The sequence below is a fragment of the Clinocottus analis genome, unplaced genomic scaffold (assembly GCF_023055335.1).
Source record: "Clinocottus analis isolate CAN_PGR_092001 unplaced genomic scaffold, fCliAna1.0.p SCAF_9, whole genome shotgun sequence".
In the NCBI taxonomy this organism is placed as follows: Eukaryota; Metazoa; Chordata; class Actinopteri; order Perciformes; family Cottidae; genus Clinocottus; species Clinocottus analis.
In genome coordinates this window covers 5457722-5473680 of record NW_027176251.1, presented here as the reverse complement: position 1 = coordinate 5473680, position 15959 = coordinate 5457722, and the positions used below count along the sequence as shown (strand labels likewise).

Genomic DNA, 15959 nt, shown 5'->3' with positions numbered 1-15959 from the left:
AAAAAAAAAAAAATCACTGTGTGTTTATGAAGAAAGAGCGATTGTGATCTCTTCACACCCGTTGGTGCCTCGTGCAACAGTTGTCACACCCCATGACCATGTTTGTGTTTGTGTCACAATGCAGGATTTCACTAGAGTTATTGCCTCGTGGTTGTGCCAACCTAATAAGAGGATCTTTGTGCCAAATTTGGAGAAAATAAAAAAATAAAAAATCTCAGAAGGTTCTTACAAAAATGTGTTGGCTTGGAGGTCAAAGTGACCTTGACCTTAAAGCACCAGCATATAATCACTTCATCCTTGAGTCCAGGTGGAGATTTGTGCCAAATTTGGAGAAATGCCCATCAGGCATTCTAGAGATATAATATTCATCAGGACCATCTAAAAAAAACATAACGCTGTCGTCGAAAAGGAGGCAAAAAAAAAAGAAGAAAGAAGCTTATTTCCAAATGATTCACGAGGAAGGAAATGCATTTAAAACATGTATCAGACCTCAACGATGCACACAGAGAACCACTGAATGTCAACTTACCTTTTGGTTTACAGAAAAAAAGCAAAGCGAGCCGTTACGGTTTCTGACGGAAGAGAAAGTGTGCGATGAGGCAGAAATCAACATTTTCCTCATATTGTTCTGTAAACTTTTTCACTTTATTTTCTACATTTGGATCAGCTCAGTGTGGAAGCCTGGACATGTCAGTTGACTTCAAACCCCTCCCTCCCTATTCCCCCCTCCAAAAAAAAAGAATCAAATCCATCATTACACTCCCGCTGTCACACAATCAAAAAAAAAACGTTCACATCTTTCCCACGCAGTCAGTCGCTCAGACAGGAAATCAGTCGACGTCCTTCTCTCATTATCGTGTCCACAACGAGGACGAACCTTTGTGTAAACCCCTCCTCCACTGGAGGAAGCCCAAATGGTTCAAACCTTTATGAAATCATCTCTCCTGCTCGGAGTCGCAGGAGTGATACAAAAAAAAACAAAAAACAGAATCAAGAAATCATTGATGGTTGAAATGAAAATGACAAACTAACGTAGCCATGTATCTATCTGGCTCACTGAGATATGACTAGTATACTGCAGGTGAGCTTGCACAGTGAGATATGTAGTTATGGATTAAGATATGTCTTCTGCTGTTCCGCTCTTCATAATCCACAGTTCAAATCGTCACTCCCACTCTCTTCAATTATTATTCTGTCCCTGATTAAGTCTCCAAAATCACCGATGCAACATGTCGGGTATTTTAACAACAGCTTTCCAGGCTTCCTTTCCTACTATAGATATGTCCTCCGGAGGGTGCAGAGACTCTGCTCGGTTGAAAAGAAGAAAAGCCGCTTTCGCTCTTTTGTACAACAGACGCAGGGATACGCTGATCTGACGTCAGTCTACGCTAGTCTACTGTTTGTCCAACAGCGAGGAATCTCAGAGCTGTTTGTCCTGGTAAACAGGGAGCCGATGGACTGGGGATTAGTGCCGAAGACACACACACACACGCACACACACACGCACGCACGCACTCTCACACACACGCAAGACACATCCATCCACACACTCCACTGCAGGAAAGAAGCCCTTGGAGTGTATTTCTTTTAGGAGGTCATTGAGAAGAAGATATGACAAAATGGATTAAAGTATCAGGCCAGTGAAGCCTTATTCCTATTTGTATACAGGATGTGTGTGGGAATATGTAGTGCCTTGTGAGAGAGCTCCCTATAGTTTAACACTACATTAGGCAGTGAGTATCAGTTATATATGCAGATTCCTCTGTGTGTGTGTCTGTGTAAGCTCTATGTTAAACATCTTTAAAGACAACAGAGACGGACAGACAGACTAGGGTTACTGCTCTGTGGCTCTCACAGGACTGTAGAAACAGACAAAGCCATGTAAAAACTTGACATAGAAATCTCAAGGTATCACAAACATCATATTCCTATCTCTAGATCTCTGCGGGGAGGCAGACGTCGGGTCCTTGTGTTCGGTCCTCTCGTTTTTTTTTTGTTTTTTTTTAATGTGCGGTCCCGTGGAAATTCCTCGGCCTCGAGGCCCAAGTCTGTAGGATGAGATGCCCGGGAGTAACACCAGGGGGAGACATACACCGCTGCAAGACTGGAGGAGGGGCTCTGACTGACACACACACACACACACAAACACACACACACAAATGCACACGCACGCGCACACACCTTCATTTTTAAAATCCATTACAAAATTAAATTAAAAAAAAAATAGAAAAAAAAGAATTCAGGCCCCGTCTCAAAGCATACATTCATGTCAGAGTACACACACCCATTCAAACACACACACAAGTGCACACACTCTCCATAAGAGGCAGTCAGTAAACGTTACATGATGACTTGAGGGTTGGACTGCTTTGTCCAGGGAAGCGGCGAGTGCAAACCTCGACTCAACGGGTCAGTCTCGTAGTCACGGCCAGCGAGCGAGTCACCCTTTCGCGTTAAAATCTCTTCAAAAAAACAACAAACAAACGTAAAACAACAGCCATCGTCTCCGAGAGGAAGTTTTTCCTCTTTTCTCGCTCTCAGGAGGTTCAAACGCACTCCTCCCTCTGATCTCCGGCAGAGGTAGTACCGTCCAATCCGGCCTCCTCTCTTCCCGAATCCCTTCGTGGGAAGTCTTTCCGTTCCTTGTGCCCAATTTCAATAAACAAGTCTGTTCCCCTGATTGCTTACGCTGGGCCGCCGTGTGGATGAGTGTGTGCGTTTGTGAGTGTGCCGAGTGTGGTCAGAAGACCTCTGGTAGTGTGACGTTGCGGAGTAGCCACTGTTGGGAGCGTGCGTGTGTGCAGTCTTTGACGCTGGGCACCTGGCTGTCCTCCTCAGTGGCCTTGTCCAGACACTGGTTACTGTTGACGTGGATCAGGGTCAGCTTCTGCACAGTGGGGACACAGAGGGAGCGAGGGGGGGGCGGGAGGTCAGGTTTGTGACGGGTTCATTTGGTCTCACAAGGCTACGTAAACAATGACCTGTTCCAATTTACGTATATATTTTTATTTGAAATTTCAAAATTGCATGTTCTTTTCAGACTTTGAGGTTTGGCCTGTATTTTTGGAGCTGTGCTTATCACAAGACGACTTTCTTTTCTGTAAACTGCACAGAGTGTATTTTTGCAACAAGAAATACTCAAAGACAGAAATGGTTTAGTACCAATGTTACTTGTGTTATTTATAGAGATTTAAAATAGAAAAAACACACACTTGCAGGATTTTTTTCTGGTTCAAGAGCTGCATGACAACCTTTTGTTTATGTTAGTGTGTGTATGTTGAATCTACTGTGTGTGCTGTGTGTGAGGACATACAAAAACAGGTTTTCTAACAAGCACATTTTCCTAACGTCTTCCACTCACCACGGGGTCGTAGTCCCAGAGCTGGTTGCCTTTGAGGTGATGGCACTTGAGCATCATGACGGGTCCGTTTAGCTTGGACACGTCTAGACACAAGTCATCGGTCCTGATCTCCTTATTGGCCGTGTAGGAGAAAACCTGCATGTGACACAAACAGATTCCAGATCTCAAAACACATTTAGATTTTTCTATCTCTCTTTCATGATAACTGCTTGGGAATGACTGTGCTGTTAAGAGGATTTACTTTGAGGAGCGGGGGCTCTCCTCGTAGCTCCAAATGTCTGAGCTTCTCGCTCAGAGTTTGAGCCGAGCCACCAGACCCTTGTGTCCGCAATCTCATTCTAGCAGTTCTCAGGGGGACGGGTATATTGACTGGCAAATTGAGAGCTCGGTCTTCCGGTTCAGCGCCCTCTTGCCTGTGACGTCTCAAACTCGGGGACCCCGAGATACTTGAACTCCTTCACTCGGAGCAGCAAGTCACTTCCAACCCAGAGAGAGACATCCGCTGGTTTCCGGCAGAGCACCAGGGTCTCACACTGACTCGCTGGCTTTCATCCCCACTCCTTCACACTCGGAAGCAAACCGCCCCGGTGCATGTTGAAGGTCACGGTCTCTCACTTTGATTATATAGGACTGGATAGCTTGTGGTAATGGCCCAGGTTGCCCTTAATCTTGACATTGAGGACCTTCTTAACTACCTCAGAGACGCCTGCCAGGGATATGGGTGAAGGTCTGCTGCAGTAGACCACTTCAGAGCTTCAGAGCGCAAAGCATACAAAGAGATATCTTGCCAAATAATGGAATAAGAACATCCTCTTACATGCTTGCATGCATGTCTGTTATTTTAATGTAAGCACACATCCATGTTATATTATTTTCCTTTGCCTGCAGCTTTTGCCCACTGGTTGGTTCACAAGAAATACTGACACAAAATAATCTTTAAGGTATTGGTTGTATATTTTGTGTTATTTTCCCTCCTCGGGTACCTGGTTGCCTCCCATGCCGTGGCAGTTGAAGATGCCGACTTTCTCATTCTCCTTGCGGGCCATGTTGTCCAGGCACTGGTTGGTCTCCACGTTGCGGATCTGAGTAGAATACACACAGAAACCACATTGAGCAAGGCATTATGAGTACAAACAATAAACTCTTTAATTCAAACGGATTCAGAATAATTGTGTCGGCTTAGGTTTTAAAGGCAGTGAATCACAGTGTCTGTGTCTTACAGAAGTAACAGTATCAAAAAAAAAAGTGTGAGTCAGCCCATGTATGAGTGTGCGAATGAGTTTACCTCTCCGAGGGAGTAATAGTGTCTAGGGATCTGAGAGTCAGGGTAGACGTTCTCCAAGTACCAACTGAAGGGTTTACATTGAAGCTTTTGTCTCAGAGCCGAGCGAGATGTGATGTCACCATAGTCCACTTTGGTCACACCTGGACACAAGCACACGCACACACATGAACAGGAAGGCCAGTAACTAAGCGCCCAAACTACATCCAAACAATGCAGTATTTGTTGAGTCGCTTTCAAATTCAGTTTTCCATATAAGCAGTATTCAAAGTGTGTCATTAGTAAAGTAGAATGAGGTCACACATTATTTGAAGCACCCAGACAAGAGTTGCACAAGTACTTGGTCAATCATTGTTATTAAAAAAAACACATAAAACTTTTGCTTGTAGCAAAAAATAATTGGAGCGTTCTTTCACCCTCAATAAGATCTCTTTTTACAGCAACTTATTGTATATTCTCTGACAGCACAGCCTATAAAACCTTTAAAAATAAGATATTAAACACATTGAATATAATTGAATATCGGATTAAATGTAGCTGACTTGAGTAAGTCTCGAGCCATTTATTATTATTGTCTATATTAGTGACTTATGCTGCACTCTTGGTGGTCTCTCCTTTGCCAGCTTGTGTGAGTGTGTGACTGTGTGTGTGTGTGTGTGAGTCAATAGATGCTTCTTAGCGTGAAATTACTCGCCAACTCCCATCCTGCACTGTTGAGTCACTGCTGCAATATCACACTCCCCGGGTTAATGGATAGATCTTACCTGTCACGGAGATTAAACTCCACACATGAGCACATACTTGCACGAGTGCAAACACATACACACACACACACACACACACACACACACACACACACACACACACACACACACACACACACACACACACTCACACACACTCACACACACACACACACACTCACCAGGAGAGATGATGTAGAAGAAGTTTTTAAATTCATCCATCCAGACTTCGGCCAGGCGTCGGTTGTTTTTGTTGATGATCTGTCCCGTTCCTCCAGGAAACGTGTAGGGCGTTGCCTTTCTGAACACGTGGCCCACGTGAGAGCATGTGACGATCTCTAGCGTCCCACCGCACTGCCAAATCTGTGAAACAAAAACAGATCTGGCATCAACGCACATACGCTTTGTAGAATAGAGACGCTGGAAGGCCTCTGCTGGGAGCTGGATGGCACAAAGAGGTTCTGTCTGTGTTGTGACACTCTGCTCGATCAATAGCCAGCCAGGACGACGCCTGACAAAATATTAGTCGTGTCAACAATTCAGTCAGAGAAGTCAAACTTACAAATGTAATGTGCATGTGTGTGTCGCCTGCCGTTACATGGGAGAAGACAGGCATGCCAATTGGCTGCGGGTGGGTTCACTCACTCTGAAAGAGATTTCCAGGTTCTCTCCACCCCAGATGTCCATGCCTGCGTCATACGTGCCAATCTCCTGGAAATAATCTCTGTCTATGGAGAACAAGCCTCCTGCCATGGTGGGAGTCCTGGAGAGAGACGGGACAGGACAGCAGGGTAAATTGAAAGAGCGCTGGGACAGTGGCACTTAAGTTCTGCTTTCTGAAGGTCACATGGTATCTGCAGATCCAATCAGAGTTTTATGTTTCACCACTCTCACCCAGTTCTCGACTGTTTTCCTGTTATTTCATTCTCTGTTTTTCTGCTCACTTCTCTGCTGTGTGCCAGTGTTTAAAGGCCTCAAAGCTCTGCCCCCGTTTCTCCCACAGAACAGTTTCCTCCATTGTAGATCAGGCTTATTTTCTTTACGGCCTGATTTTGCTTTCCTTACCAACACACAATACACATACAAGTGAACAAACACGGATGAAACATATCCTGAGTGCACACAGTTTACCCCGTTGGGCTGAAAGTGGGAAATAATGAGCAACACAAATATTATCTTGTTGAACAACACAGATGTTGTTTACAATCACAGAAAAGAACAAAGTGGTAAATTATGGCAATATTAAAAATAGATACGTGTGCTTTTCTTTTAACTGTAAACATGTCAAAGCTCTCTTAACTCTTCAGCTAACAATTCAATCAATATTTTGTTACAAGAGTCAAACACGTCACAGTTAAACAAACACAGAAGAACATTGTCGTGCAAAACAATTTCTAATTAAAGATTCATCTAAAACAGTGAACATTTACAAAGAGTCACATAAAAACATGTTTATCAAAAAGACTGACATTAAAATAAACACTGCTACAGTAAAAACATACACAACAACCGTAAGTACAGGGCAACATTTTGTACCAACAATGCTTCCAGGTCATCGCGTGGTAAATTCTTTCATCTTTTTATCTGAAGGACAAAATGGACACGAGGTCATTTAATATGTTCAAAGGCTTTTCCACAAGACTTTTAAGACCGTGAATGCTGGTGTGTTTTTGTTATGTCCAATAGCTATAAAGAGACACTTTACAAGTGACCACAAAGATGTTGCGCTGTGCTGTAAATAAAAAGTTCGAGGATGAGTACACAACAACCAGTTAGGCTGCTGCGGTTTCCTCCTAAAAATGTCACTGTGAGGATCCTCAGAGTGTGACAGCAGCAGGCTGGTAGTGATGAACAAAAGCCCTGAAGGTACTTACAGTAGCAGTCATTTAATACCAAATCCATATGTAAGAAGTTGAAATCACATCATTGTTACTCTTACTGATTGATGCTACTGTTTTCCAACGGGCAAACCGGTACTATGGGACTAAGTTATGGGACTAAGTCTGTGCTGGACGGAAATCTGATAACCAAGCTTCATTCTGAAAACTTGTTTATGTGCAATAGTGTTTAAATCTTCTCAGTAATATATAACTAATTCAACAGGACAAGATTAGTCTGAAGTACTTTTTATTTTCCTACCTAGCCATTGCAACACAGTTTTGGCACTACTGTGAAAAACCATCGAAAACAGGGGAACATAGTGTTGTATAAGATATATTATATTTGTGACCTTAAATAATGTCAAGCGTGCTTAAAAACAAGAAGAAGAAGAGATGATAGACAGGCAGAAATACGTTTGTGATTTTAGTATCAAGGTCTGAGCCATGAGAAAAGATACAAGGATTAAAAATACACTGAATCTTCTCATATACTATAACATCTCGTCTTCAGCTGCACAGTCAGGTTCACTGCATTCTTTCAGCATTTATTCCTGAAAGGCATTTCACAGTAATTAACTGTGGTAAATGAAATGGTGAAGCGCGATAACTGTGCACTCATCAATTGTAAAAGCCTATCGGCAACGCTGAAGCTCACCGGCTACGAGTTATTTTAAACAACTGACTGACAGTTACTGTGAATGATCATGTGGTATTTTACTAATGACTCAATTTTGTCCTGCAGACAAATTCTCTTTACACTTGACTCAACAGAGAGGGGTAAAGGGTCAGCTGCACAACTGGTAGGCATTAAATAACAAGCTGAAAGAGGCTTCAAAAAAGGAAAGTTAAACCCTGGATCGTCCCGCAGTGTCACCCACCTGACGGGCAGCGTGCGGTCTCCTTTGCGGCGGTCCATCTCTCTCTGGGGAACAGGGTACCAGCGGAAGTTGAGCTTCCAGTTGAAGCCCCCGTACGTCATGTCGGATCCTGCCATGTATTCGAACGTATCGTCGCTGATCACGTCGATGATGGGGCACACCACTGTTCTCCTGGAGCAAACGCAAACGCATCGGCACAAGCGCTCATCAGCCTTCTTTTCAAAGCCATGGGAGGACATCAATCACAGCTGAGTGCTCATCTGCGAGGTGTGGCACCTCAAGAGCCAAAAGCATTCACATCATCCATCGCTCATTACACCCTCTTCGACCCTGTGAGTGCGTGTGTGTGCTTGTGTGTGTGTGCTGGGAGCAGTAAACAAAGAAAACTAAATTAAGCATAAAATAAACACAGGCAAGCTCCCTGCAGGCTCAACAATAGTTCATTGATTTTTTCTGATGCTTGCCATAGGTATGTATGGCATATGTGTGTGTGTGTGTGTGTGTGTGTGTGTGTGTGTGTGTCTTACTTGTCTTGCTTGATGCGGGCGAGCAGAGGTTCAAGCCAGCCTGTTGTGCATTCACAATGAGCATCCAGAAAGGTTATGACCTAGAAACATGGAGAGAAAACATGAGACAAAGCCAACGGTGCACACACACACACACACACACACTCTCTCTGTATGGTGAGCAGGTCACTGGGTGGTGGATCACATCGGTGCATGCGCACACACACCTGGCCAGTGGAGAGGGACGCTCCCTTGAGGCGAGCACGGATAAGTCCAGACCGCTGTTCCATTCTCACCACTCTGACAGGGACTTCCAGCCTCCTGACATACTGCTCCAACGGCCGCTTCAGGAAATCTTAACCATACAAATAAAACACATAAACACAAATCCAATAAACACACAAGCACATAAAACACTCACACTACAGAAGATAGATTACGAGCCACTCCTCCAGACTATTTATGATGTAGCAACAGAGATCAAAAGTAACTGCACGTTTGTGTTTTTGCTTGTGTGAATGTGTTTTAGCATGCCTGCCGACATCCCTTCTACCTGCAGAGAGCTTCCCTACCAGCATCCCCCGCCCCGACACACACACACCCTCTGATTTGCACAACCTGAGGTCCCATAGGGTGAAATGGTGCTGTGTGGCGGCGGATGGGGGGGGATTGAGGGTAATAACAGAGTGTAATCCCTGCGGCTGGCGAATTAAAGACCTAATCTCCCCCAAACAGGGATTACCAGCATTGCACAGGGTGGAGTGGCACACACAGGCCATATATGCTGACTGGCTGTTGGGCTCCAGCGCCGACACACTCACACAGACACATGCACAAATACAACTACACACAGAAACTCCACGAAAATCATACAGTAACGCGAAAAAATAGGTTAAGCCTCAAACCAGAGGTGAAGGAATTATCTGCAGTGTATAAGTGTGTGTGTGTGTGTGTGTGCGTGTGTGTGTGTGTGTGTGTACCTCTCTCGCTGGCATCGTCCACCAGGACAATCTCCTCCAGTAGTGTGTGAGGTGATCGGTCGATGACGGAGTGGACGGTTCGCAGCAGTGTGCTCCACGCCTCATTGTGAAATACAATCACCACGCTGGTACGGGGGAGATTATCTGGGTACAACTTGTTCTTACACCTACAAAGAGAAAGTGAAATAATCAGAAACAAAAAACTTCCCGGCTAAAAAGCTGCTTACAATGCAGAATGATAGGCAGATACTTACCGTAACACCACATGTATACATACACAAAGTACATTTCAAATCAACAGACAACACACTTTCAAAATGACAGCAAGGGGTGAATTGAATTGAAAACCAACACACGTGGTTGCACAAAGACATCCACATGTGCGGTAAGTGAAGTTGTAGGCTTTTAAACACACACCCAAAACGAAACCGACAGACGGAGTGAGAGGAGAGAACAACACGGTGGGAGAGACATCACAACCCAGCCTCTGTCTGATTGTAGGAGACGGCTACACACAGCTGCAGCTTAAGTGAGTCCACACAAGAGAGACTTAAACATCAACTAAACAGCATTAGTCAGTCATGGGATCACTGCATTAAGCTGTTCGTCATGAATATCTCACAGAAAAATCATATTTTTATCAACTTCAAACACTGAAACTGAGAGTGAATAATGAGCGAGCAGCCGAGCGTGTATTCCCAAATTTAGACGGAGATAGACAGAAATAGTGGGTCAGCATGATGACAGTTGATTAGTGATGCTAATTAGAGTGTGAGTCATTGTCATAGCAGTGTAGAGCACACACACTTCAGACTCTCCTATTGAGAAACACACAGAGATGTAAATGTCTGACAGAGAAGAGCAGCCATGAATGGAGACAAGAGAAGATGGATGTTAGTGTCACAGACTTATTTGAAGAGTTCTCCACCGTATTCGCCGGTGTGTAGTACATTTGTGTTATTTTAATTACATCTGACCACTTTACAAAGCATAGTTATGAATTTTAGATTTATTTAGTTTCACCTTTGAACCATCAATGGCAGCATTGATGGTTTGTTATATTTCAGTATGAAAATAATCTTGTTTTAGACATTAAAGAAATTGCTTTTATTTCTTTTTTTTCCCCTTGTGTTAAAGTCGCACATATTCCCAGCTTTTCTTTTCCAGAAAATCTACTGCCATATTCTATGATATGTATCACTTTTATGAAACATTATTGTATAAAGTAACAGAAGATTGTATCCATATTGCAGCTTATAAACACTTGTATTACTTTGGCCAAGAAAAACGGTTTGAGAGTTGCAAGAAAGGCAATCTTTCAATTTGCGGCTTCCTACAAGAGTGATTGATGACATTTTAGACAGTTTTATGCAGACTCCTGTAGATGCTGCACACAACACCACACATTACACTGCCTTAAAGTCTATCGCCAAAGTTTTGCAGAATTTTGTTACATTCTTTCCACCATTTTAAGGCGTACAAATCTTTCATAATCATCTCACCAGCAGCTTTGAAAGCATGCGCTTGTCATTGATAATAAGTCACATATTACAGATGGATTGATTTGCACAACAGATGGCAGAAAATATAGACTAATCCAATTACTAAACATTACCCTCTAAGAAGAGAACAAACAAAAAAAAAACATTAAGCACACGTCACTTTTGCTGAAGAACGAGTTAGAGTCCCGTCTCACATCTGAGGAACATCTCTGTTGGTCGAGAAACACCAGCGCCTGCAATCATACCGGCAAGCTCGCTGACCTTAAACTGTCTCAGTCGAAGTGTTTCTGTCAAAAGACGCTCAGTGAGCTGCTCCAACTGTCATCTATTCATGACGAAACTGAGGCCAGCTTGTGACTTCTTTCCTCTGACAGATTCAACAGCCAAATGGAATATGATCCCTCATCACAACTCCCTCCCACCCTGTGATCGTCCAGAGCGCTGGAACGCTTCCTCTCTCTGCTGCCGATTCTGACAGAAGGAATGTAACAGCGGCGGAGGAGGAGAGGAGGTCAAGAATATTCTCCATCCTGCAGCTGCCTCTGGAGCGCGTTAGATAACGCACACAGCGATTCTCAGTCTGTGGTGTGCTTGTGCGTTACTACTCTCTGCTAGAAAGAGAGGTCGATGATCGCACAAGATGATTCACTGTTAAAAACAGACACATCCTAAGAGTCTCTCAGCTTTTATTCACGTCAGTTCATTACTCCTCTGTTCTCGCAAACACAGACAGAACAACAAAGACTCTACACTTTTCAGACACAATCTTCTTTGTGCAGCAGATGGAAACCGAAACATGTTTTGACACATGAAGGCATGAACGCATCATGTGGATTTCAATTACTGAGGAGTGGTTGTGAGTCCTGTGTATCCAAACAGTTGCTGGAGCAACTTTTGGCAACAGCCAAGCAGGGTAATGAGTTGCAGGCCATTTCTCCAACCAGTGGATTACGGGGATGGGCGGGCAGGCTGTTCTGATTTAACTGCATCACTCTTGCAACATTAAACGAAGGCCCACACATACACATACATACATACTATGTGCACTCTCATAAAAATTCTGAAAAGGAGAACATTTTAAGATGTCTGAAAGGTGTGGTCATGGAAAGTGGTTTCATATACTGTAGATCCACCCAAGCACATGCGCATGCAAACACGTGCATGCTGTAATGTCCTGTCTATTTTTTTAGACTCAATGACTGCACTGCTGACAATAATGAAAATAAACTAACAGCCAGTTTCCACTTCAAAGTTCCAGCTAATGGTGACCTGCTTGGCGATGATGAATTCATTTCACACAGTTTCCCTAAACCTGCCGATCCACACACACACGCACACACACACACACACACACACACACACGCACACACACACACACACACGGTACCTACACACACTGAGACATTGCCTTGCTCGATATTGACTCGGTCTTATCTCCTAATTGGAAAAGCAGATAGACGGAGAGAAGGCTGAGTGAAAACACACCTAGTAATCAACTCTCGCTCAAAGACTAAAACCCATTTCACGGATCAATGTTTCTTTTTCTTTCTCGCCCGTCTAGTGTGCATGTGCTCCTGCCTGTCAGTCTTGTGTCTGTCAGTCAGTCTTTCTGTCTATCGCTTAGAAAACCTTCATTACTGATCTATGCATGTTCCACTACTGAAGCGCATAAAAGGGCAGCGGGGGATAGGAGGCCAAACTGGTTTCCACCTGCTTGAACTAACCTTGACATACCTTCCGAGCTGCTGGCTGGATGCACACCTGTCTGCTGTTCCTCTCTCTGCCTGTCTGATGACTGAACAACCTGCAGCCACGGGCACTGACAGACACTTAAGTGAGACTAAACTACACCTCATTAGCTCCTTGTGAATTGCACATAGCAAGTATTACTGAAGCAAAATTTAAAAAAAAGGTAATTTATATTGTATCCTTACCTCCTTAATGTAATGCAGTCTTTAAGGTAAACCACTGGGCTATTGGCCTTTGAGATAAAAGCCAGTATTATTTAAGTCCCAGTTACATACCCTATATATATATATATATATATATATATATATATATATATATATATATATATATATATATATATATATGTCTATGTCGTTAATCATGACCATAACTATCCTTTAGAGGGGCTCACTATGACTGATTTCAGGTTTCAGGACAGATGATTAGTTGCAGGGAGGCTGCTCACCCCTCCAGGCGGACGTCAGGCAGTGACCGATTGAGAGCAATCATCTCCGAGGCCATGAGGTTGAACTGGTTGATTTTAAACATCTCCTTCATCTTCTCCTGGTTCTCCTTTGGGATCACCACAGGCTTTCCGCCTTCCCCGGGCCCGTCCCGCGGCCTGGTCATGGCATCTGCAGCACACACACACACACACACACACACACACACACACACACACATAAAACACACAGGTGAAACACAGCGAGTGTGCTGGAGGATGTGAGAGTGCGTCTCCATGATCACATGTCTACGTGTGGTCGACAACACTCACCTTGTCTCCCCGGCAGTCCTCTCTCTCTTTTGTCGTCACACTTGTTGCACTCGCTGAAGTAGAGCAGAATGAACATATCCAGCATCACCCAGACTAGAGAAGTGGCCAAAACCACCTTACAGTAAGCGAACCTCCGCATCCTAAAAGAGTAATGGGAGACAGAAGGGGAGGAGAGAAATGGTTAGGCTCTAGCTGAGGTGAGGAGAGATGGTGAGTTTCTGAGCTGCACACACAATCACAGGATGTTCCAAAGTTCTGCAGAAGAGATCACGTTGTATTTCTCCTCACTCCTCTAAACCTCCACCCTTCCCACATTTCTGCCCTGGAGTATCTTCCCAACGCCTCCATTTGTCTTTCCTCCTGTCTGTCGGTCTGTTTGACTCTCAGCACTTATCTGTGGGCTGAGCGCCGGTCCAAATGGTCACCTTCACACCCAGAGAGCCTCACAATTATTGATGCGCAGCGCTGGACTTCTGTCTTACATCATTCAGAAAGAAAAATAGGATATCTATTTTTTTTTCCTCCTCCAAAGTTGATGTTAGGTTTGTGTGTCGGGCACCATTATAAGCACAGTCAACACTAGCGTTGTTCATAGGGTGTTTCATGGTATCCAAGTAAAGCTTTGACTGCTATCAAGTATCAAGAAAATGTATACGGCAACCTTTTTCTCAAACACACTGCAGTGTTCAAGCCAATCTACACTCTTTTTACATGCAACATACCAAATCCCTGTGTGCTAAAGGGTAGTCAGACGCACGCTTGCAGGTAAGCATGCACACACACACACACACACACACACACACACACACACACACACACACACACACACACACACACACACACACACACACACACACACACACACACACACACACACATACACGGGGCAGAGAGAGAGAGAGGAGCTGTGATAGTAATTGCTTTTCTTTGGCAGGCAGTGAGAGACAGACACAGGCACATTAAAATTCCTCTGCTCCCCTTTCCTTCCCTCCTCCAGCACCATCTCTCCTCTCTTTGGCTGATTCTCTGCCTCAGTGATCCCTCAGGTTGCAGCAACACAAGCAGAAGGGAGAAAATTAATTTGACTACGGTGATTTCTTTCATGCCTCTGGGAGGGGGAATGTTTGTGCATAGTTAGCTTAGCTTAGCTTAGCAGCCACCGAGGATGGAAAACTGCGGAGCAGCAATTCTAAATTCCTCCTGATAGGATTCTGGTAGCACAAAGTGCTGTCCACTGCAGAAAATGTGAGAATGTTTCTGTTCTTTCAAAGTTTCTTTTGTTTTTTCAGACTTTCTTTCCTGTGTGAGTTTCCATGTCCTGACAATGTAACAGTTTAATAATGATAATTGTATTAACTACTTGCGAGATAAGGACTGCAACAAATAGTCAATAGCAAGGAGCCCTCTTATGTGACATGGTCATGACAACTGCTGCAGACAGACAAAAATAAAATAGAAACCACGAGTTAAATGCAACGCTCTGCTCCGTAGTTCCCAGAGAATCATTCAATCAAATAAAGTGAAGTACAGCAACAATGGTTTTGTCAAGATTGATGTAAGAGCATCATGGCCCAGCTGTTTAAACTTGACACTAAATTCAGGTGCAGATTGAATACAATTTAAAATTGGACTTACAATTTGGTTTACAAGTCTGTCTTTGGTTGGTCTTCTACATGAAGAACCTTTCATGTCAGATCATTTGACGTCGGCCTTTATAACTTTATCAGTATGTCAGCTTTCCTGAGGCCTCACCTCACACTGAAATGTGAAGGTTTAAATAAAAAATGACACCCTTCTAATGATACATAATACATGCTTAACCCTTTATAGGGCACTCAGTGAAAATACTTTGTGAGGAAAATGACCATATATGGTTACTTTAATGATAAACGGCTACTATGTACAGCTTTACAAACATACTCTTTGTATTTTGTAAAACACTTCAGCCATGATTTTGATTAATTAATTACCAATAACATGCTTTTCTTTATCTTATGTGATAGAAACTAATCTTTGGGTTTTGCACTGAACTTTGCTGGACAAAACATAACATTTCAAGATGCCACCGGCTCGAAATTGTGACGACTAAAATGATCAACAGATATTTACAGTCTGATTTAATATTGGTTAGTTGCAACCCTCGGTCAAATAGTTAGCAAAGAACTTAGGTTTGCCAAAATGTAGTTGAGTAACAATAATGTATGTCAGTGTGGTTGTATAGTTACACATTGACACACAGGTTTCTACTGCAGTTAAGTGAAGAAAGGGTACATAGGTGATGGCAAAGTGCTATAACAATTGGCATTCTATACGGTATGTTACCA

The 15959-nt window shown here is 43.5% G+C and overlaps 1 protein-coding gene across 3 annotated transcripts in view; it reads right to left on the bottom strand.

The window, feature by feature from the left end:
- Positions 1-727: 727 nt before the first annotated feature.
- galnt1 (UDP-N-acetyl-alpha-D-galactosamine:polypeptide N-acetylgalactosaminyltransferase 1) overlaps positions 728-15959 on the bottom strand; it is a 33147-nt gene continuing 17915 nt past the window's right edge. The window contains exons 3-14 of one of the 3 annotated variants that reach the window (XM_068569352.1): positions 13636-13775; positions 13327-13495; positions 9631-9797; positions 8878-9005; positions 8672-8751; positions 8145-8315; positions 6032-6149; positions 5569-5749; positions 4647-4786; positions 4345-4443; positions 3362-3496; positions 728-2887 (exon numbers count right to left, since the gene is read on the bottom strand). In XM_068569352.1, coding sequence (XP_068425453.1) covers positions 2741-2887; positions 3362-3496; positions 4345-4443; positions 4647-4786; positions 5569-5749; positions 6032-6149; positions 8145-8315; positions 8672-8751; positions 8878-9005; positions 9631-9797; positions 13327-13495; positions 13636-13774 — 1674 coding nt within the window. In that variant the 5' untranslated portion in view covers position 13775 and the 3' untranslated portion in view covers positions 728-2740. Of the gene's footprint in view, positions 2888-3361; positions 3497-4344; positions 4444-4646; positions 4787-5568; positions 5750-6031; positions 6150-8144; positions 8316-8671; positions 8752-8877; positions 9006-9630; positions 9798-12856; positions 13109-13326; positions 13496-13635; positions 13776-15959 lie in introns of those variants that run through there. The other 2 variants (XM_068569353.1, XM_068569354.1) reach the window with 2 other exon arrangements.